Source organism: Antechinus flavipes, chromosome 2 (genome assembly GCF_016432865.1).
Source record: "Antechinus flavipes isolate AdamAnt ecotype Samford, QLD, Australia chromosome 2, AdamAnt_v2, whole genome shotgun sequence".
NCBI lineage: Eukaryota > Metazoa > Chordata > Mammalia > Dasyuromorphia > Dasyuridae > Antechinus > Antechinus flavipes.
In genome coordinates, this window is record NC_067399.1 from 512,664,726 (window position 1) to 512,689,515 (window position 24,790).

Sequence of the window (24,790 nt, forward strand, 5' to 3'; positions counted from 1 at the left end):
AGAGGAAAGCAACAATGGCTTTCAGGCTAAACTCAACAAGGCTGAAAGCTCCTACCATCTGAAGAAACGCCATGTCCAAGAGAAAGACTCAGCTATGTACTTCTGTGTTCTGAGAGACACAGTGAGAGGGCCCACAAGGGAAGTTGAACAAAAATCTTCAAAGACAGTCTTTGAAATGTTCTTCTAGGGGTTTTTTCCTGCCTTACACGGGGCAATTCTGGTCCCAAAGAAGATCAGTCATAGAGTCATGGAATTTAGACCCAGACGAAATTTTTGATATGATCTAATCCAAAATTTCCATTAAAAGACAAAAAAAGTGAAGCAAAGTTGTTAACTGAAAATGTAAAAGTTTGGTTGTTGCAAAGCTGTGAATATAGGATTCATACCTTAACCAGATATAGAGAACAGTGTATTTTTCACAAATATTGTTTAAATATATATTATAGTAGAGACAAATTCTACACATTTATTATACCCACAATATACACTTGATATTAGCAATGAAAAGCCAAGAGTTACTTTCAGGACAGATCTTAAAACCAGCAGTTAAGTACCAGTCCAGAGATTTCTTTTTGTAATTTATTCCTTCTTTTTTTTATGATTTCATTGACCCTGGGTATGTGCAAAAATTCAGAATAGCCTGATGGAAAGCACACTAGAAGACATGGTTTCTAAAGCTGACTTTTTCCACTTCAAACACTTGCTATGCAAAAAACTTCATCTTCTCTGTTATGTCATTGGAAAAATGGGGTTTAATAATATGTGATGTGTGATTGGATTATATGGCCAACAAGATCATTTTCTCTGATCCTTGTTACATTTCAAGGCTTTCCAAAATAGATTTTTCACAGGAGACAAAGCAATTTCAGATGTTTCCAATGTCTAGGGCACCTATAAGCCTAATAGAGCAATAATTCAATAAACTAACAACAGAGTTGTCTAATCCTTAAACTTCAATGATTACACTGAGCATCTCATACTCCACTGCCCAACATCACCTGTCATAGTATGATTTAAGATCTGGTACTGATGAATCTCTTTCACTTACATGTTTATTAGTTCCTTTGATATTCTTGGCTTTTTGTTCTTTCCAATTAATTTTGTTATTATTTTTCTAGATCAGTAAAATAATTTTTTGATAATTTAATTGGTATGGCTAGATTATGTTTCAAAGAGCAAAGGACCTCAAGATGCAACCCAAGAAGAAGTTTCCTACAAATCTGAGCCTAAAAATTAATTTTAAAATGAAAGTTCACTTTAAAGAGACATTTGGAGAATTCTTTAAAAAAATCCCTGAAAAAAATTGTCTTTTAACAGCCCAAATGACAAAAAGGTAAACAAATACAGTGACTGAGGACAGCAACAATGTATTAACAGAGAGATTATCAAGAGATTTTTTAAAAGTACATAAGGAGAAAAGAGTTAACAAAGATAAATCCATAGGACTGAAATGTCATGATCTAAACCTTACAACAAAATGGAAAGGAAATTTCTTACTTGACTACTTTAGTGAGAGGGAAGAAAAAGAAAGGAAATTAAATAATCACATAAGAAATAAAGGCAAAGGAGAAACAATAATTCAAGATCTCAACCTTTGTTATAAAGCAGAAGTCATAAAATTTATAAGACATTGGCTAAAAATTGTAGAAGTTGATTAATGAAATTGATTTCACAAAGCAGAATCAGAAAAAAATGGAACTCACTTAGTTTTCAATATTTCAGAAAAGCATATTCTTTATTTAGGAAAGAACTCACTTGATAAGAATGCAGGGAAAACAAGAAAAAAAGTTTGCCAGAAATTAGGCTGAAACTAGCACATTACTCCATATTTCACAGTACACTCTAATATTAAAAATCATTCTTATGCGAGGTCAGATAGATACTTCACAAGTATGGGTAGGGCATATGTTTTTAACCAAACATATAACAAACAATACTTTTTATACACAGAAAGGAAATTGCAAAAGATAAAATTAGTAAATATGATTACATGAAACTGAAATGCTTTTGCAGAAACAAAATTAATGCACCGACGATAAGAAGTGAATCAGATAAACAGGGAGAAAAGTCTTTGCTTCAAATTTCTCTAATAAGGATTTAGAATCCAAATATACAAATGATTAACATATACACATACATACACATATATTTACACACATGCATCCATGTGTATATGTATGCATATGAGTATGTGTGTATCACTAAAAGACATTTCCTTTAACATTGGTCAGGGAATTTGAAGTCTTTGAAAGAAGAAATGCCCATTATTAGCAACAATTTGTAAGAATGCTCCAACTCACTATTAATATGAAAAAGTTAAGTCTAAGCAATCCTTAGACATAACTTTATACTTCTAAATTGGAATAGTTAAGGTTGGAGGGCTTGTGGAAAGATTAAGCACACTAATGAATTATTGGTAAAGTTGTGAACTGATAAAACCATTTTGGAAATTAATTTGAAATTTTTCAAATAAATTGACTAAAATATCAATATCCTTTGGCCCAGGTATTTCACTACTAAGCCAAGGGAGGCCATTGATAAGAAAACCATTCTCATATGCGTCAAAATATTGGGAATGGCTAAACAAATTTTGGTCTATGAATATAATGAAATGGTACTATGCTGTGAGAAATGATGAGTATTTTGATTACCAAGAATCATGGAAAACTTTATAGAACTGATGTAGAGTGAATTAAGTAGAAACAAAAGAATGATACACATAATTACTACAAAAATAGAAATTTACCCCCCCTCCAATAAATGTTGCAAAATTACAAAGAACAAGAAAAACCTAAAAGAAGAGATTTAAGATAATACCCCTATCTTGTGGGGTATCACATCTGACTTTTTCCCCAATTATATATAAAGACAATTTTAAACATTCATTTAAAAAAATTGAATTCCAAATTTTCTCTCTCCTTTCTTCCCTTCCTCTTTCCTGAAAGAATAAGCAATTTGATATAGATTATGCATCTTCAATCACACAAAACATATCACTATATTAGTCATGTTGTGAAAGAAAGCACAGACCTAAAAGAAAAAAAATTCCAAAAAATACAGAAAGTGAAAACAGTATACTTGGATCTGCATTCATACTCTATCAGTTCTTTCTCTGAAGGTGGATAGCATTTTTTATTATATATTAGCTGTGAAACCCTGAGAAAGTTACTTAATCTGTGTTTAGTTCAGTTTCATCATCTGTAAAATGGGGATAATATTAGTATCTATTTTCTAGGGTTGTTTCAGAAATCAAATGTGAAGTGCTGAGCACAGTGCCTAATGCATAGAAATGCTATAAAAATAAATGCTAGCTATTATTGCTTTCATTATTATTATATCTTGGTCAAGTCATTCAGCCCCTCTTCAATGTCTTCATTTGCAAAATGCTGTTCCCTTTCAGCTTTAAATCTATGAAGGTCTTCTGAGTTATACGAACACAAATCCTACTTTTATATGGAGAAACAAACTTTTATCCCAACCTTGGTGGTCCATTTCTCTCTCATTGATTCCCTTCTGTTTTGAATTAAGTTAGACAACCTAGGGACTCCCTTATTTTGGAGTATGGCTTATTAGGTTAACTGTGACTGCCCACTATCTAATATCTTTTATTAGACCCAGATAAAGGGTTTCCTCCTCCTGAGGCAATTGGGGTTAAGTGACTTGCCCAGGGTTACACAGCTAGAAAGTGCTAAGTGTTTAAGGTCACATTTGAACTCAGGTCCTAACTCTCCACTGCGCCACCTGGTTGTCTCCAGATAAAATCTTCTTCAGGAGGCAGTAAATTGGATTGAAAAAAATAGGCCTCATTCTTGAGGAAGAGTATCTTAGTTAAAGTTTACTGTTTGTAATGCATCTTAACATTCCTTCTAGGTCTAGATCCTGTTATCTTGTTAAATATTTATGTCCTAGGAACCTGCCTGCAAATCTCCTCAACAATCATCCTTTTTTTCTACAGAAATCCTACAGAAGTAAATATACATTATTTTTCTTCCTTTTTGAGAATCTTTTGGCAGAAATTACATAATTATTTATTTTTGCACTTACCTAGTAGGACTGAGAAGAAAAAGTCTTTGAAGTCAAAACAGTAACTTTCCTTTTTCAGGACAAATTTGTATGGCAAAGGAAATTGATTACTTCTTGATTTTAGGGATATGTTGGGAAGTAGTTGCCTCTTTTTAATTTAGTTTTTTTTTTTTTCATTATCAAAGGGGCCCATTTCTAATATGAGTGAAAGCACATTGAATCAACATAGTCTTTGTAATAGAAAATGTGCACAACTTTTGTATTCTCTTGATTTGACTTTTCTAATGTCCTTTTAATCTGAGACTTTAGATCTTGTAATTATGCAGAATGTTAGTAAGTTCCATAATTTTTAATAATGATTGAAAATTTGAGAATCTCAAGGGAATTAATGAAAAAAAATCAAATAAAGGTGGCCTAGCTGTACCTGATCTAAAATTATATTATAAATCAGCAGTCACCAAAACCATTTGGTATTGGCTAAGAAATAGATTAGTTGATCAGTGGAAAAGGTTAGATGCACAAGACAGAATAGTCAACTATAGCAATCTTTAGTGTTTGACAAACCCAAAGATCCTAACTTTTGGGATAAGAATTCTTTATTTGACAAAAACTGCTGGGATAACTGGAAATTAGTATGGCAGAAACTAGGCATGGACCCACACTTAACACCATATACCAAGATAAGATCAAAACGGGTCCATGACCTAGGCATGAAGAACGAGATTATAAAAAAATTAGAGGAACATAGGATAGTTTATCTCTCAGACTTGTGGAGGAGAAAGAAATTTGTGACCAAAGATGAGTTAGAGACCATTACTGATCACAAAATAGAAAATTTTGATTACATCAAATTAAAAAGCCTTTGTACAAACAAAACTAATGCAAACAAGATTAGAAGGGAAGCAACAAACTGGGAAAACATCTTCACAGTTAAAGGTTCTGATAAAGGCCTCATTTCCAAAATATATAGAAAACTGACTCAAATTTATAAGAAATCAAGCCATTCTCCAATTGATAAATGGTCAAAGGATATGAACAGACAATTTTCAGATGATGAAATTGAAACTATTACCACTCATATGAAAGAGTGTTCCAAATCACTATTGATCAGAGAAATGGAAATTAAGACAACACTGAGATACCACTACACACCTGTCAGATTGGCTAAGATGACAGGAAAAAATAATGATGAATGTTGGAGGGGATGCAGGAAAACTGGGACACTGATGCATTGTTGGTGGAACTGTGAACGAATCCAACCATTCTGGAGAGCAATCTGGAATTATGTCCAAAAAGTTATCAAATTGTGCATACCCTTTGATCCAGCAGTGTTTCTGTTGGGCTTATATCCCAAAGAAATACTAAAGAAGGGAAAGGGACCTGTATGTGCCAAAATGTTTGTAGCAGCCTTGTTTGTAGTGGCTAGAAACTGGAAAATGAATGGATGCCCATCAATTGGAGAATGGCTGGGTAAATCATGGTATATGAATGTTATGGAATATTATTGTTCTGTAAGAAATGACCAGCAGGATGAATACAGAGAGGCTTGGAGAGACTTACATGAACTGATGCTAAGTGAAATGAGCAGAACCAGGAGATCATTATACACTTCGACAACGATATTGTATGAGGACATATTTTGATGGAAGTGGATTTCTTTGACAAAGAGACCTAACTGAGTTTCAATTGATAAATGACGGACAGAAGCAGCTACACCCAAAGAAAGAACACTGGGAAACGAATGTGAATTATCTGCATTTTTGTTTTTCTTCCCGGGTTATTTTTACCTTCCGAATCCAATTCTCCCTGTGCAACAAGAGAACTGTTCAGTTCTGCAAACATATATTGTATCTAAGATATACTGCAACATATCTAACATATATAGGACTGCTTGCCATCTAGGGGAGGGGGTGGAGGGAGGGAGGGGAAAAATCAGAACAGAAATGAGTGCAAGGGATAATGTTGTAAAAAAAATTACCCTGGCATGGATTCTGTCAATATAAAGTTATTATAAAATAAAATAAAATAAAATATTAAAAAAATAATGATTGAAAATAATATGTAAATATTCTTCAACAAAATTGAACTAAGACATCTTGTTGTATTACAAGTTTAAATCCTATTTTTACCCTTTTTTTTTAACCACTCTGCAGTCTTTGACTCTCATATTTTTCTCCTGGATAGTAATTCTTATAAATTCTCATGACACTGTTTTCTCATTTTATGTAACTCATCCTTCTCAATTTCCATGGGATTTTTTATCTAACTCATATCCACTGAGAATGGATATTCTTCTACTCTCCTCCCCCACCAAGGATCTTTTTGTTCCCAAATCTCTTTTCCCTTTATACTATCTCATTTGATGACCTTCTTAACCAGCATAGGTTTAATTATTATCTCTAAGTAATTAATTAACAGTTGTATATATCCAGCCCTGGTTTTTCATCTGATATGTAGTTCTTCATCACCAACTGCTTTTTGAACATCTTGAATTGGATATTCTGTAGGCATCTCAAACTTAACATGTCCCAAAGAGGACTTATAGCTTTCCCCTCAATGTGCTTTGAAATTATCTATTCAGAATCATTTTAGTCATCTATTTGTAAAACCTCAGTGCCATTTTTTGACTTCTCTCTTACACTCATTCTATATAGCCAATCTATTATCAGATAGATTTGGAACAAATTTGGAAAGAAATATTTCTTATACATGCCAACTCTCTCCATTTATAATGTAGTAAGCTGGTGTAGGGCTTCACTTCATCATTGTACTGTTTCAATGGCCTGTTATTTGGTGTTCATATCTTAAATCTTTCCCTACGCTAACCCATCCTGTACTCTCTGCCAAAACACTTTTTCTAAAACATAAACTTGACTATATCACTTCTCTACTCAAGAAATTGCAGTGGCTCCCTATTGCCTCCATAATAAAATTTAAAATTCTCTGTGTGATGTATTCTGATTTTTGATTTGCATTCTGATTCTTTCCTATCTTTCTAGCCTTTTTAATTTTTACTCCTTTCCAAATTCTTTTAGCATCCAGTGATATTGTCCTTTTTGTTCTTGGCACGTAATACTCTATCTGCCTATACCACACCTTTTCACTGGCTTCTTCTCATTCTAGGATTGCTCTCTCTCTTCAATCTGACCTTCTGACTTCTTGACACAGTCCAAATCCAACTTCTGAAAGATAAAATTCTTTTTTTTCCTCCAAATCTTTCTCGCCTCTCTCTACCTGTTATTGCCTTTCCTCTGAGACTACCTTTAATTTTCCCTGTATATCTTGTATGAATATACATTCTTGCACATTATTTCTTCAACAGAATGCACATTCCTTGAGGGTAGGACCATGTATATGCCTTTCATTCAGAATAATATATTTAATACTGAAGGAGATTTTGGAAGCTATTTATTCTCAAATCCCTCATTTTATAAATGAAAATATTAAAATAGTTAAATGACTATTTCAAGATCAGAGAAATAGTGTGTATTAGAAGCAGGACTTCAACAAAGGTCTTTCTGATTCTGTGGGTGGTTTTCTACATTATATTGCCTCTCTGGGCTTTATTAACCTTTAAAAAAGGAAATCTGAGGTGATAAATGAATAAATAAGGAAAAAATAGAAATCTTTATAATTTGTCCAAAGTTTCTCAAAGAGTGCACTGAAAAGGAAGAAGAAACCCCCATGATTTTTGCCATTGCTATCAGGAGTTTAGTTATTTTCTTCCCTAGTATTTATAAAAATCCCAGGTCTCAAAGTCAAAGTAGTTTCCCTTTTGGATATATATGACCTCAATTGATTTTGCTTCCTTCCTTCCTTCCTTCCTTCCTTCCTTCCTTCCTTCCTTTTTTCCTTCCTTCCTTCTTTCCTTCCTTCCTTCCTTCCTTCTTTCCTTCCTTCCTTCCTTTTTTCCTTCCTTCCTTCCTTCTTTTCTTCTTTCCTTCTTCTCTTTCTTCCTTTCATCTTCTCTTCCTCCCTCCCTCCCTCTCCTCCCCTCTATCTTCCTTTCCTTTCCTTTCCTTTCCTTTCCTTTCCTTTCCTTTCCTTTCCTTTCCTTTCCTTTCCTTTCCTTTCCTTTCCTTTCCTTTCCTTTCCTTTCCTTTCCTTTCCTTTCCTTTCCTTTCCTTTCCTTTCCTTTCCTTTCCTTTCCTTTCCTTTCCTTTCCTTTCCTTTCCTTTCCTTTCCTTTCCTTTCCTTTCCTTTCCTTTCCTTTCCTTTCCTTTCCTTTCTTTCCTTTCCTTTCCTTTCCTTTCCTTTCCTTTCCTTTCCTTTCCTTTCCTTTCCTTCCTTCCTTCCTTTCCTTTCCTTTCCTTTCCTTTCCTTTCCTTTCCTTTCCTTTCCTTTCCTTTCCTTTCCTTTCCTTTCCTTTCCTTTCCTTTCCTTTCCTTTCCTTTCCTTTCCTTTCCTTTCCTTTCCTTTCCTTTCCTTTCCTTTCCTTTCCTTTCCTTTCCTTTCCTTTCCTTTCCTTTCCTTTCCTTTCCTTTCCTTTTTTCTCCTCTCCTCTCCTCTTTTCTTCTCTCCTCTCCTCTCCTCTCCTCTTTTCCCCTCTCTTCTTCTCTCCTCTCCTCTCCTCTTCTCTCCTCTCCTCTCATTTCTTCTTTTTATTTCTTCTCATTTCTGTAGTTGGCCAGAAGATGGCAGAATATCCACTTCATCAGCAAACTCAAATGAATGGTTAAGTTTGAATGGACTGGATGGGTGTACCCATGCTACATGTAGTCCTTGTCTCCTATTGGCTCAGTAGCTCATCTAAGAGTTTGTTGCATCATTTTAAGCAAAAAGAAGAATGATCAATTCAAAAACATTTGACTATTTCTTTTAATACAGAGTCCCTGAGGTACTGCCTTAAATTTTGGACTCCGTGAGGAAGAATGGAGACCTACTTGAGCATCTCATTAATGATCCTGGGGCTTCAACTCCACTGTGAGCTGGGAGAAAGGCAGAGGGAGGGAGTGGGTTAAGAGGCCTTGTAAGAATAGGAAGACCTAGAGGACACTCTTCCCAAAAATGAGGAGGAAAAAAAGGGTTAGATTATTTGTTGGATCTATGAAATTCTAATGTGTGATGTGTTTATGTATTTGGTTTTGTTTTTTGTTTTTTGTTTTTTTTTTTTTGAGTATGTTCTCCTTTTTCCAAGCAGGGGTGAGAAGCCAAGAGCAGGTGTCTCAAAGTCCTCAGTCCTTGATTGTTCAGGAGGGAAAGCATGTCAGCATGAACTGCACTTACAAAAACAGTGCCTTTGACTACTTTGTTTGGTACAAGCAGGATGCTGGGAAAGGGCCAGAATTGCTAATGAACATTCGTTTGAATATGCACAAAAAAGAAAGCGGAAGAATGATAATCCTACTCAACAAAAATGACCAACATTTCTCCCTGCACATTACTGATGTCCAGCCTGCAGACTCAGGAACCTACTTTTGTTCAGCAAGCACACAGTGCTTTCTAAGTACTTGTACCCTATGCAGAAACCCTCCAGGTGGGGCTCCAGTCTCACTCCCTATCTTCAAGCACAGACTATAAAACTGAGAATTTTTCCATTTCTGCAAAGGGAAATAAATACGCAAGATTCCTATTTTATAAGAAGTTGTCTTCAAATGACTTCAAATACTTTGATAGATGACTCATGAAGTATTCTCATTGGAACCTGTAGCCTGTGTAGAAATCTTGCATGTGAGATTCTAATGGCATTTCTTGATATCCAAGAGGATAATGGTGGAGGCAGAACAGCAACCACAATAATATAGGACCTCAAAAGTATTAAGAGAAACTCAGTTTTAAAAAAAAAATTCTTAAAAATATTATTAGTTGCAAATGTTCTCCTTTATTCTACCTTTATTCATTAAGAAGGCAAGAAATAAGATACTTTTTATAATATTAAGTTTAAAAATATATTTGCACATTAGCAATGCTGTGCAAAAAGTGAAAAAAATACATTTCAATCTTCATTCAGCATTCATCAGTTCTCTTTCTGGAGCTGAATAACATTTTGCTTTATGAGTCTTTGGAATTGTTTTGAATCATTACCTTAATCAGAGTAGTTAAGTTTTTCACAATTGACTATTGTCATTTCATTATATCCAAGGTTCTCTTGGTTTTGTACACTGAATTTTGTATATAATGATTTTTCTGTAACTATCCCCTTCATCTTTTCTTAGAGCACAATAATGTCTCATTATAATCATGTAACAACACTTGTTCAATTATTCTTCTGTTGATGGACATCTTTTTAGATTTCAATTTCTTAGAACCACAGAAAGATCTGCCATAAATATTTGTGTACACATGGGCCCTTTTCTTTTTCCTTTTATTTCTATCTAGTACTGATATTTCTTAGTTTACTGATACACACAGTTTTATAATCCTCTGAGCTTTATCCCAAATTGTTCTCCAGAATAGTTTGACTAGGTTCACAGTTCCACTATCGGCAAATTAGCATACTTATTTTTTTCACATCCCCTCCAGCATTTGTCATTTCCCTTTTTTGTCATTTTTGTCCATCTGATAGTTGTAAGATAGTATCTCAGAGTTGTTTTAATTTGCCTTTTTAAAATATTAGTTATTAAGAGCATTTTAAAAAATGTCTTCTGTCTTCAATTTCTTCTTTTGAAAAATCCTGTTCATTTTGACCTTTTATCAATTGGAGAATAACTTATTTTTATAAATTCGGCTCAGGTCCCTTTATATTTGGGATATGAAACTTAATCAGAGAAACTTACTATGAAAAAAATTCCCCCAATTTCTTGTTTTCCTTTTAATTTTGGCTTTAATAGTTTTTGTTTATATAATTTTTTAAATTAATGTAATCAAAATTATCCATTTTATATTTTATGGTCCTCTTTATCTCGTATTTGGTTTTGAACTCTTCCCTTTCCGTATATCTGACAGATATTTTTTCCATGCTTTCTTAATTTATTTGTAATATCACCCTTTATGACTAAATTATGTACCCAGTTTGAACTTATTTTGGTATAAAATGAGATATTGATCTATCCTAGTTTCTGATGGTTTATTTCCCAGTTTTCCCAGTAGGTTTTTTTTTTTTTAATCAAATAGTGAATCTTAATCCCAAGAGCTTGGATTTGGGGATTTACTAAACATTAAACTACTGTGCTAATTTGTTTCTGTATATTATGTTTTATTTCCACATCTTTAATTTCCATCTTTAATGAAGATTCACCCTTTTTCCTTTTCAGATAGTGGTAGTTTGTATTTCTTCTTTTTTGAAGTTAAATTCATTTATAATTTATCTATTTTATTATTATTTCTCTCCCTCCCCCACTAAAACTAGGTGGCCTATTCTAAGCCAAGCATTAGCACAGCACTCTCCTGGAGTCTCTTTTTGACTAAGTGTTTCATTCTGTTATCATCTCTAGATATGAGGCAATGCAGGTCACACTGATGCTACTGATGCTGTTGTAACAGCCTGCTTCCTCCAATGCCCACAATTCATGTCACGTCTACCCTGATCTTAGATAACCCAATCCTACACTCATGTTTTTCTGTCCTCATAAGATTTCCTAGTCTAGTAAAAAAATGTATGGCTTTTTAAAAAAACCCATCAATTTCCTCTATTTTTATTTATTTTCTTTTTTAAAGTATTATTTATTTTCAACATTTTTTACTTTTTAAATTATCCAAATTCTCTTCTTCTCTCTTACTCCTTCCCCCCACTCAAAGATTTCTTCTTATGAAAACTGTCAGTTTATATCCTTTGATTATTTATCAACTGAGGAATGGCTCTTATTTTTATAAATTTGACACAGTTTTCTTGAGAAATGAAGCCTTTTTCAGAGAAACTTTATATTACTTTATTGTCTGTGGTATATTTTAACAGTCTTCCTGATTACTTCTTTTAATTAGATCTATTTTTGTTTTTGCTTTGTTTGAGATCATTATTGTTACTTCTTCCTTTTTTACTTCTGATGAAGTACAATAGATTCCACTCCAGTACTTTGTTTTAATTTTGTGTCTTTCTGTTTCAAGTGTATTTCCTATAAACACCATCATGTTGGATTTTGCTTTCCTAGTCTTCTGGTTCTCTGCTTCTATTTTTATGGGTGAGTTTATCCCATTCACATTAATAGTTAAAGTTAAGATCATTGTATATTTCCTTCCCCCCTATTTTCTTCTGTTTCTTCTCTTTCTATTTTATCTTGTCCCTCTGAAAAGTCTGTTTTCCTATTGACTACTACCTTCCTTAATCTGCCCTCCTTTTTATTACCCCTTTCCTTATATTATTTCTCAATTCCTCTTCTATTTCCTTATTGAGTGAAATAGATTTCTATATCCAATTGAGTGATATATATATATATATATATATATATATATATATATATATATATTCTTCCCACTTCGAACTAATTTTGATATGAGTGAGTTCAAGCATCACTTGTTATCCCTTCCTCCCATTTTTGCCTTCACTATAAACTATAAAAACAAAAAAAGATGAATTTTTCTTATTCTATTGCTATCTTCTGCTTTCCTAGTCCATTCTTATTTCACTTTATTGATAGAGTTTTTGCTGTTGCTATTATTATTATTTTTGGAGATTATCCCAGCATAATCAATTCATATTCATGCCCTCTGTCAAGATAGATTCCTTCTAACTTCCCTAATAATGAAAAATTTCATAGGAATTAATGTGTCATCTTCCTTTATGGGAATATAAACTGTTTAACTTTATTAGGTCTCTTATGATAACTCTTTTATGTTTTATCTTTTTATGCTACTCTTGAATCTTGTGCTTGATATTAATCTTGTTTATCTCTGATCCTTTCATAAGGAATACTTCAAAGTTCTCTATTTTATTAAATGTCTCTTTCTCTCGCATGGTTAGACTCAGTTTTACTAGGTAAGTTATTCTTGGTTGTAATGTTAGCTTTTTGTCTTTTATAGGAACATATTCTAAGCCCTCTTCTACTTTAATATGGAAGCTGCCAAATATTGTGTGATCCTAACTGTGGCTCCACAGAACTTGAATTATTTTTTTTTCTAGCTACTTGAAATATTTTCTCCTTGATTTGGAAGCTCTGGAATTTGGCTCTGATATTTCTGGGAATCTTCATTTTGGCTCTCTTTAGGAGGTGATTGATTAGTGGATTCTTTCAATTTGTATTTTACCTTCTGGAGCTAAGACATTGAGGCAGTTTTCCTTTAAAATTTCTTTAAATATGACATTTAGGTTCTTTTCTAAATCATATCTTCTCAGCAATGTAATAATTCTTGTTATTTCTCCTATGTCTATTTTCAAAATTAATTTTTTTCTGATGAGATATTAACATTTTCTTTATTTTTTCATTATTTTGATTCATTTGTCTGTTTATTGATGTCTCTTGAAACGATTAGGTTCCACTTGCTCAATTCTAATTTTTAAAGAATTATTTTCTTCAATGAGTTGTTTTAAAGCTTTTTCCATTTAACTATTTTTTCTTTTTAAGTTCTTTTCCATAGTGAATTTTTGTATCTCTTTTACTATTAGGCCAATTTCATTTTTAAGGTGTTATTTTTAATCTGTATTTTATTTTAATTTACCATATTTATTTTAATTCTCCTTTTTTAATTTTCTAGTGTTACTCTTACTTTTCCCCTTGATTTTTCCTCTATCACTCTTTTCTTTTTGGAATTCTTATTGGGCTTGGGTCCAATTAGCATTTTTCTTTGAGGCTTTGTTTATGCCTATCTTCACATTATTGTCTTCTAAGTTTATGTTTTGGTCTTCCTTGGTACTGTAATATCTTTTTATTGTCAAGTTCTCTTTTGTTGTTGTTGGCTATTCATTTTTTCAAAAACTTGAACTTTATATTAAAGATGGGCTTTGCTCACTTTGAAGGTGGGAAGGCACTGTTTCTGTGTTTCTGTTTTCAGAGCTGGTTCTGATGGTCTGCAAATTTTCAGTGCTTCCAATTTGGATGTGATCTGGGGTGAAGTATAGTCACAGCTTTCTGTCTGCCCTTTGATCTTTACTCAAAAAGAACTCCTTCCTTATTTCCACAAGCACTAGTGCTCCTCCTGGCCCTGAAAATGTAACTAGGTCTCCTACTCTCCTTTAGCCACAAAAACCAGTCCTTGGTACTGCGAACAGGCCCTCTGCTCTCTTGTGACCAACCATAAAAGCTCATCTCCATCCTGTGACTCAGGACTGCTTATAGGTAATAGAATGTACAAATAGTGCCAGCTGCTTCCAGCACCAGCACATGTGCCCCATCTAATTTCTTTATGAGCAGTTGTCTGACCCCTTCCTAAATCTGGGCTGAGAGCTTCTGAAGCTACTACTTCTGCCATTGTATGCTCTAGGTCAGCCTTCACCCTGGTTTCAAGGACCTCTCCTCTGAACTTCTAAGCTGTCCTTGATTAGAAAAATATCTCTCTATGTTGAGTTGGCTCTGTGTCTCCAAAATTTGATTTGAATGGTGACCTTAAAGTTATCTGGAGGGGATTGTTAAGAGAGTTCAGCTGGGTTGTTGCCTGTATGTGACTTCACCAAGTTAGCTCCTAACTGTGACTTTTTGTCTACTTATTTTCATAAGTAATTATATTATTATAATTATATATTAAAATCATATAATCATATTATAAAAGTAATTCATAATTAAACAAATTGTTTAGTAGGGAATGTTGGAAGAACTCAGTCAGTGTATTCTTATGGTGCAAGGTTAATAATTTTACAACATTCAGTTTGGATTTTTGTGATGACTTCAATAGTACCCTGAATACTTTAGAATCCGCAGGAGTCAGGATCAGCAAACAGTTCTTGATCTTTATTCTTTGTTGACTTTGTGAATGGAATGGCCATAGGAATCTGGCCAGGAGTCACTCTGGCTTTCTTATTCCACCTTTTTTTCCTCCTCCTCCTCTCCTTATACATCAATAGATCGAGCCACACAGAATGGTGAGGGGGGCCATTTTCCAAGCAAATGCTAATAGAGTATTGTTCAATTGATAATTAGCCTTAAGTGCTTGTTTATCTGAATCTCAGTGCATCTGCTCAGTTTCAGCCTATTACAGATTTTTGGTGGTTATTCTTTCCATTTGAATTATGATTTCTCTTGGATCTCAGCACTTTGGTTCAATATACTTCATAATAGCTTTTTATTTGACATAATATATTTGGCATAATGACTCCGTGGGGGATCATTGTCTGTCTGAATTATATACATCTGCATCTTCTCTGTAGGTTGCATATTCCATAAGGTCTATATCATTGTCTTGACTAAACTTTGTATTTTCCTCAACTGAGAAGCAGAATGATTTGCATAAATGTTTAATAAATGTTTGATGAATTAAATATAAATGTGGGGACATTCAAAGAAATACCTTGGAAGCAGATTTAACTAGTCAGAAAGCGTTATTAACTCTATCATTTTAGAAAGGGGACCAAGGAAAAGAACCCTGGATGGTATTAGATCATAGGATCCCATATTTATGATTGGAAGGGATTTCAGAGACTAAATAATCCAATGATCTAATTTTATAGATGAGGAAACTGAGATCTAAAGAGGTTATAACAGTCGTATTAGAGTTCAGATTTGAACCACGTCCTTTAACTTCAAATCTAAAATGTTTTCCTCTGTCCCATCACCCAGCATATCTAAGCCATCTGCTGGGATATCAGACCCATATTGGTTCAGTGTCAGTGCTGAGAGTCTCACAGAGGCAAAATGCAAAGAACTCGGCTACCAGAAGTGCTTTGTTTTATACCTGGGAAGAGACCAAAGAGGGGAAAAAATTACTCCTTTGGAATTTGGTGTGGAATCGGCAAACACCCAAGATTTTATTATACTTTCTCAACCATCAAAAAAGTCTCCGATGACCATTCCGTGGCTTTAGCTCTCTCCAGTTTGTAGCAAATGACCCCTAATATTGGAGAACAAGTAAGACACACAACAATTAGAATGCAGTGTTTCCTTACTGCCCCCCAGGGACATTCCCAGCACCTTGGGGGAAGATTCTGGCTTATTTTAAAATCTACACTGCAGAAGAGCCCGCGGCAATTCACCGAGCTCAGTCCTGACCTTTCCTTTTGCAAACAGTACAAGTGGGACGGGATTAAGGCAGGCTTTGGGGTGTGACTGGCCTCCAGAGGGCGATGCTGTGCTAGTTGAGCCAGGCTCTTCTGGCAATGCAGCACAGTAACACGCCCTGGTGCCCACGGCTCTCGCAGGCTCCCAGACTGAAAGGTCTCTTGAAGCAGTGTCAGCCCAGCGGAGCAGTCAGAAAGTAAGGAAACTCACCGAGGGACGGCCTGCTCTGGCAACACACAGGAAGGACTTTCTGTTCCGTCTCCGACTGACCTTCGGTTCTACCCCAAAAGAGAGAGAAACCCCGGTTATTCTACTGAGCCATGGCCCTTGTATCCATTCTCACCTTTGTGACGACCTTCATACTGAGTAATTCTTCATTTTAATAGTATGCGCAGCTTCGGTTTTAGAACCTTAATCTTCCGCTTGTAGTGATTTCCTTTTTTATTTTTAACAGCAACAATAGAAGCACAGTCAGTGAGTCAGCCTGATGACCAAGTCTTTGCCTCGGAAGGGTCCCCAGTGGAACTGAGATGCACGTATTCCTATTCTGGGAGCCCTTTTCTCCAGTGGTATGTCTGGTATCCCAACCAAGGGCCGCAGTTCCTCCTGAGACACACTTCAGAGGAAAGCAACAAAGGTTTTCGGGCTACTCTCAACAAGACTGAGAGCTCCTACCATCTGAGGAAGCGCCACGTCCAGGAGGAAGATTCAGCTACGTACTTCTGTGCTATCAGTGGCACAGTGGGAGGGCTCGCAAGGGGAGCTGAGCACAAACCTCCTGAGACAGCTCCAGAAATGTTCCTCAAGGGGATTTTTTTCTTTTCAGCCGCCCACAAGGGGGAGATGGAACATTTTCAGGTTAATAACCTGAAATTCTTTTGAGATCATTTTATTCCTATCCTTTGACTACTTATTTACTGGGGAATAAAAAAGGATCCTTTAACTCAATATTAAGAGAAAAACACCTCAAAGTGTCATATAGCCCCTGGAAATGGACAAGATAACAAAATATAGGAAAATAGGAATAATTAATGGGTAGAAGGATTGTGGAAAAGCATTGTTGGTAGAGCTGGGAGTCAATACAAACATTTTTAAAAACAATTTGGAATTTTTCAAATAAAATAACTGAAATATCAATATACTTTGACTCAGATAATTCACTGTGAGCTAATACCCAAAAGATATCATTTAGAGAAAAAAAGGTCCCATTATTATACATCAAAATATTTATATAGCAGGACTTTTAGTCATAGCAAAGAATTGGAAGTGAAATAAATGGACATCATTTGGGAAATGACTAAACAAATTTAGGTACAAGAATGTGATGACATATTAGTCTGATAAAAGAAAGAATGAATATTTAAGTATAGAAAAGCATGAAAAAAACTACATAAATTTGTGCATAGTGAAGTAAACAGAGACAATACATAAAGTGAGTACAGCAATGAAATTAGGGGAAAGACCACAAAAATGAATGTTGCAAAATTGCAAGAACTAGAAAAGCTCAAAAGAAGAGCTATAAAAATATACTCCTATTATACTTCTTTGCAGAGGGGAAGGTCCACAAGTATTTCACTTTTCATATATTTTTAAGGTTTAAATATATATATATGTATATATATATACATATATATATTTATGATTGTGATTTTCTCTATTGATTAGAGAAATGAAAATTAAAACAACTCTGACATACCACCTCATACTTATAAGATGGGCAAAAGGAAAAGATAATGATAAGTGTTGGAAAGAATGTGGGAATACTGGGACACTAATGTACTGTTGGTGAAGTTGTGACTTGATCTAGACATTCTGGAGAACAATTTGGAACTACGCCCAAAGAACGATAAAACTGTTCACACTCTTTGATCCAGAAGAGTCACTACTTGATCTGTCTCCCAAAGAGATCATAAAAGAGAGGAAAGGACCCATACATGCAAAAAATGTTTGTAACATTTCTTTTTGTTGTAACAAGGAATTGAAAATTAAGTGGATGCCCATCAATTGGGAAATTGTTGAATATGATATATGAATTTAATGGAATACCATTTTGAGCAAGACGATTTCAGAAAACCCTGGAAAAACTTACATGAATTGATGCTGAATGAAGTGAACAGAACCAGGAGAACACTGTATACAATAAACAGCAAGATTATGTGATATGTGATGATCAGCTATGATAGATTTAGCTCTTTTCAGCAATACAATTGCTTTTTCTTTCTTGTGTTTTTTCCTTTCTTTTTTTTTTTCACAACATGATTAATATGGAAATGTATTTTAAATGGTTGCACATGTATAATCCATGTCAGATTGTTTGCAGTCTTGGGGAGGGAGGAAGTAAGAGGAGGGAAAAATTTGGAACTTAAAATCTTACAAAAATGAAACTATCTTTACATGTAATTGGAAAAATAAAATACTATTGAGGAAAAAAAAGTTATCATGATTTTTGCTCTTCCTTTTCTTGTCTTTAGAAAACTCCTCTGGGAGGAGTAAGATAAGAAGTATTGAGGGAAATTATATAGATATAGAAAAAAATCAAAGATATTAATTAAAAACTTTAAAAAATTTTTTTATTTCTTTTTTCCTTCTGACTTAGTTTTTAAATAGTTTTTTTTTAATTTTCCCAAATACATGCAAAAATAATTTTCAACATTCACCTTTGCCTAACCTTGTGTTCCAAATTTTTCTCCTGATCTCCATCCTTTTTCCCTCCCGAGGATAGCAAACAATCTAACATAAGTTAAACATGTGATTTTTCTTTTTATATGTGTAATTCTTTCCATATTAGTCATGCAGCACAAGAAAAATCTGATCAAAAGTAAAAAACAGGAGAAAGAAAAAAAACCAAGCGAACAACAACCACCACAAAATATTATGCTTTGATCCACATTTAGTTGCCATGATTCTCTCTTTGGGTGCGAATGGCATTTTCCATCAAAAGTGTATTGGAATTTATTGGATCACCTCATTGTTGAAATTCATTTTCACATAATCTTGTATACAATGTTCACTTCTGCTCATTTCACTTAGCATCAGTTCATATAAGTCTCTCCAGACACCTCTGAAATCATACTGCTCATCATTTCTTATAGAACAATAATATTCCATAGCATTCGTATACCATAACTTATTCAACCATTCCCTGACTAATGGGCATCTACTCAATTTCCAGCTCTTTGCCACTACAAAAAGGGCTTCTACAAACACTTTTGCACATGTGGGTCCTTTTCCTTCTCTGATGTCTTTGGGATACAGGCCCAATAGAGACATTACTGGATCAAAGGGTATGAACAGAAAAAGAAGTTTTCTTAAAAAATGTAACAAAAATATAATATGGGATTGGTCAATAAGGACCCAGTAAGAGATTCATGATTGGCCTTCATAACTAATCCTTTATTACAAATTCTATCAAAGAAAGCTTGGAGTTATATAGATTTTGTGATCCATTTGTGATGGCTCTCTCAGAACAGTTACCTAACCCCCACCAACACTTGGATGTTGAGTTTCCATGGGACTGGCTACTCCTACTTTTAGAAATGGATCTTTATTGGCCAATACTACTTTCTAAAAAAAAAAGAACTTTCATTATCATCCTCATTCACAATATCCTCATTCATTGTTGTGAAGAAAACATTCTGTGATTTATAAATTAAGTGGCTGCATAATCCAGTGGAAAGAATATTGCTTCTACTGAGGTAATATAAGTTCAGATCTTTCCCTTCAATGATTGCCATCTTTCATATGTTGGGGGCAACTCAAAGAATTGATGCTTGAGGATGGGGCTTAGCATGGGGAAAACCTGACTTCAAATCTGGCCTTAGGTGCTTACTAACTGTGTGACCCTGGATAATTTACTTCAATTGTCTGCCTTTAGTTTCTTCATCTGTCAAATGGAGTAGCAACTCCTTCCCAAGATTCTTATAAGTGGGATAATAGTTGAAAAGGGCTTAGATCATAGTACATGCTATAGAAATGTTGTTTGTTATTATTATTGATATTGTTATTATTATATCTTGGTCAAATTGCTCCTTCTTCCTGAACTTCAATTCCCTCACTTGCAAAAAAATGAATTTGTACTAGAAGAATTCTGAGTTCTCTTTTAGCTCTAAATCTATTATCCTATAATCCTTCAAAGCTCTTTCTTCTAAACTGCATTAAAACAAATCCCATTTGTATATAGACCAACTGAAACTTTACCCCAATCTTGTTCCATTTTTTCTCATTTTCTCTCCTGATGTAGAAGTAAGTTAGTTGGTACCACAGGTATACCCTGATTATGGAGTGTGATTAACTGTTGCCCTTCCATGTCTTAAAAGTTTCATTTGACTCAGAAGCAAATCTTATTTGGGAGGCAGTATGCCAAAATTATAACAAACAAACAAACAAAAATTTCTTATTCTTGGGACAGAGAATCCTGCCTTCTGATTCTGATGCTTACTGACTGTGTATCAAATCTTCAGGAGTTCACTTAACCTTGCCAAGAATCATTTTCTTCCTTCATGGGATGAAAGAATTGGATTAGATGGTTTTTAAAGTTTCTTCTAACTCTAGATTTTAAGACCTTCTAAATTATGTCAGGGAACTGCCTCACAATCTCTTCAGACAATTCTTAGAGAACTATTATCCTTTTGTTAAAACAACAAAAATTGAATAAATTTTCATTATTTTTTTCTGCTCATTTGAGTATCTTTTGACAGAATTTATATAGTACTGCTGTTTGTACTAACCTAGAAGAACTAAGAAGTGAAAGTCTTTGAAGTCAACATAACAACTTTCTTATTCCAGGAAAACTTTGCATGGAAAATGGAACTAATTATCCCCTAAATTTTGAGGACATCTTGGGAAATGATTGGCTCTGTCTGAACCAATTTCTTTGCATCATCAAAGTACTAATGCTCTTATGATAGATATGCAGAACTTTCATATTCTCTTGATTTGACTTTTCTAGCACGCTCTTATTCCTGAAATTTAGATCTTGTGATGACCAGGAATGTTAACAATTTCTGTAATTATTGGTAATGATTAAAAATCATATGTAAATATTCTTCACTATAATCCAATTAAGAAGACTCGTGTTATAAATTTAAATGCTTGGTTTATCCTTCTTGATCATGCTGCAATCTTTGATACTCTCATATTTTTTTCCTTGATATTCTCTCCTAAAGGTTTTCATGACACTGTCTCCTGTTTCTTTTTTGCTTTTCTTTTTTTTACCTTTTGATCATCCTTCATTGGTTTTTTATTCAACTCACATTTAGTGACATTGAATCTTGTCTCTCTCCTCCAATCAGCCTCTCTCCCTGCCATCTTTCCCTAGGGCCTTTTTGTTCCCAGATCCCTTTTTGTTTTATGTATCTCACTTAGTGATCTCATCAACTATCATGGTTACAGTTATCATCCCTAAGTAGTTCATTAACTGATCTATATATCCAGCCCTGCTCTTTCTTCCGATCTCCAGTGTCTCATCACTAAATGCTTTTTGAACATCTTCAATCGAATATTCTATAAGCATCTTAAACTCAACATGTCCCAAAGGGAATTCATTAGCTTTTCCCACGATATGCTTTCAAACTTATCTATCACTTATACTATTCATATCATCCTCATTATCTATTTTTGAAACCTCACTGTCATCTTCTTTTACACTAAAGAATGAATCTTTGCACTATCTCTTATACAAGCCCCCCTCACTCAATTTATACAGTAATGACCCTTCTTAATTTCATACCTAAACCAATTCAATAACCAATGCTTGATGTTTCTGTCTCAAATCTTGTTCTATATAATGCATCCTGCAATCACTGCCAGAGTAATTTTTCTAAAGCACATATTTAACTATAGCATTCTTCTACTCAAGAAGCTGCAGTGTATACTTCTTAGCCTCACAATAAAATCTAAAATTCTCTCTCTGCTTTTAAAGACCATTCATATTCTGGTTCCTTCCTATATTTCCAGTCTCTGGCATCCAGAGATACTGGCCTTCTTATTCTTGGCACACAACTCTCTATCTAGTGATTCCATAGTTTTCCCTGGCTATCTGCCATTCTTGGATTGTTCTTCATCATCATAATGGCCTTAACTAAATTGCAGCTTCTCCAGGATAAGATATCATCCTCACCTTTCTCCACCTGCTATTGTCTTCCTTTTGAAATTACCTTTGATTTTCATGTCATAGCTTGTATTTATATTTTTGCATTTTATTTTCCCACCATAACGTAAATTTCTTAATGCCATAATCATGTTTAGGGCTTTCATTTAGAATTTTAGAATCTACAAATATAGACCTTCTTGTTCTATAAGTAGGGACTTCAGAAACCATTTACTTGGGGCAGCTAGGTGGTGCAGTGGATAGAGCAGCAGCCCTGAAGTCAGGAAAGTATTGGCAGGCCTTCAACAGCAGCCCTGCTTAAAAAACCGAAGTACTCATTTTTAACCCCAATTGTTGTAAAACGTCTCTTCCCCACAGATTGATGGGGATTTTTCAACTATAAAAGGAGTAAAAACTCCTGTTTTGCCTTCAAAAGTCCATCTCATAGGGGCAGCACTAACTTCAGCTGCTATTGATCCTCCTACTCCAGACATATAGGTATCTGCTTTAATCTTTGGCCAGTGACTGGGCCAACTGGCACCTCTAATAACTGTACGATCCGCATCTGTGTCTACCAATCCTTCCAATGGTAGGCCATTTATATAGATAGTGAGCATAGGTCGGTCAGCCGTTACTGCTGCTGTCCAGTATATTCCTGGTTTTTGTGGTCTGGAGTCAGAACCTGGGTGACTATCTCCCTGAAGTCAGGAAGACCTGAGTTCAAATCTCATTTCAGACACTTAACACTTCCTACCTGTGTGACCCTGGGCAAGTCACTTTATCCCAATTACCTCAGCAAAAAAGAAAGAAAGAAAAGAAACCATTTAGTCCAAATCCCTCATTTTATAGATCAGGCAGTTAAGTGACTATCTCAGGGTTACAGAGCTAGTATGTTTTGAAGTCAGGACTTCAACAGAGGTCTTCCTGATTCTGAGACTGGCTTTCTACACCATATTGCTCCTCTGGGCTTTATTGACTTTTAAAAGAAAAGCTGAGGTAATAAATGGACAAACACTGAAAACAAGATAGAAATCTTTATAATTTGTCCAAATTATATCCTGAAAAGCAAGAAGAAACCCTTATGATGTCTTCCATTGCCGTCTGCTTTTTTGATAAAGGGCACATAGTAGAACCTAATTGTTTTTCCCCTTGTAGTTATAAAAGTTCAAAAGCCCCTTTTTGACAAACTGAATTCAAGGTACTTAAAAAAAAAAGTATTTGTGTATCTAGCCAGAAGGGGGCAGAGTATCCATTTCATTTTCAAATTCAAACTGGTTAACTTTGGAAAGCTCAGGGTGGGCATGTCCATGCTACTTGGAGTGCTTGTCTCTTATTGGCTCAGTAGCTCATCTAAAACAGCTCGTTGTGTTTTAAGCAAAAAGAAGTGTTATTAAGTCCACACACAGCAGACTAGCTCTTTGAGTTAGATTTCTCGAATATTGCTCTAGATTAGGGATTCTGGGAGGAAGGAAGAATGAACACCCTCTTGAGCATCATATTAATGATCCTGTGGCTTCACCTGGATTGTAAGCTGGGAGAGAGGAAGGGGAGGGAATGGGTGTAAGGTACCTTCTGGATAGGGAGTCCGGAGGACATGCTTCTCAAAGGGGAGGAGGAAGAAGAGGCTCACTATGTGTTGGGTGTACTAAATTCTGCGGGGTGGTGTAGCTCTGAATTCTTTTTGAGTCTGTCACTCTCCTTCCAAGCAGGGGTCAGAAGCCAAGAGGTGTCTCAAAGTCCCGGGTCCTTGACTGTTCAGGAGGGAGAGAGTGTCAGCATGAACTGCACTTACCAAAACAGTGCCTTCAACTACTTTCCTTGGTACAAGCAAGAATCCGGGAAAGGGCCAGAACTGCTGATGGACATTCGTTCAAATAGCGATAAAAAAGAAAACGAGAGAGTCACAATTCTGCTCAACAAACAAGACCGGCACCTCTCCCTGCACATCACCAATGCCCGGCCTGGAGACTCTGGAGCCTACTTCTGTGCAGGAAGCACACAGTGCTCTCCGTGTATCTGTCACCTGTGCAGAAACCCTCCAGGTGGGGCTCCAGTCTCACCACTTTTCATCTAAAAAAAGACTATAGAACTGAGGATTTTTCTATTTGTTTCTCTAAAGAAAAATAGACAGATCTCCTAAAAAAATCATTAAAAACCAAGTCTTCTAATCACTTAAAATGTTTTTACTGGAAAGTATTTACTGGAAGAGTTCCCATGGGGAATTGATATGTTATTTGAAATAAATCTCTTAAATTTGAGAATGATGTAATGAGGTGCAATCCCATTTCTCCTCAACAAATCTTTTGTTAAAGTCAGTCAAGCAATGACATGGACTAGAATCTAGATGGATCATTGTTCTAGTTAAGTATGGCCATTTTCTCTTCTCTTAGCCCCTTTTTTCTTAGTAGGGTAGAAAGTGCACTAAACTTAGAGGCAGGAACCCTGGATTCAAATTTTAGCTGTCACATTTCCTAATTTGTCCTAGGACAAGTCACAGGGGCTTTCTTAGATGCAGTTTTAGTCATACAATTATTTCATTTATTTCCTCCTTTTATGTTTTATTGATGTAATCATTTAGAGATATAAATTTCCCTAAGTACTACTTTGGCTGCATCCCATACATTTTGGTATATTTTCTCATTGTTGTCATTATCTTTAA

The 24,790-nt window shown here is 34.9% G+C and overlaps 2 gene segments (V, D, J or C); both read left to right on the plus strand.

Annotated features, from left to right (window-relative positions):
* Positions 1-16,072: 16,072 nt before the first annotated feature.
* On the plus strand, positions 16,073-17,180 carry LOC127547099 (T cell receptor alpha variable 16-like). The segment is given in 2 exon segments: positions 16,073-16,409; positions 16,498-17,180. Coding segments are annotated over 2 exon segments (474 nt in total).
* A 6,336-nt stretch (positions 17,181-23,516) lies between these two features.
* Positions 23,517-24,205, plus strand: LOC127546852 (T cell receptor alpha variable 13-1-like). The segment is given in 2 exon segments: positions 23,517-23,657; positions 23,841-24,205. Coding segments are annotated over 2 exon segments (417 nt in total).
* Positions 24,206-24,790: the final 585 nt, after the last annotated feature.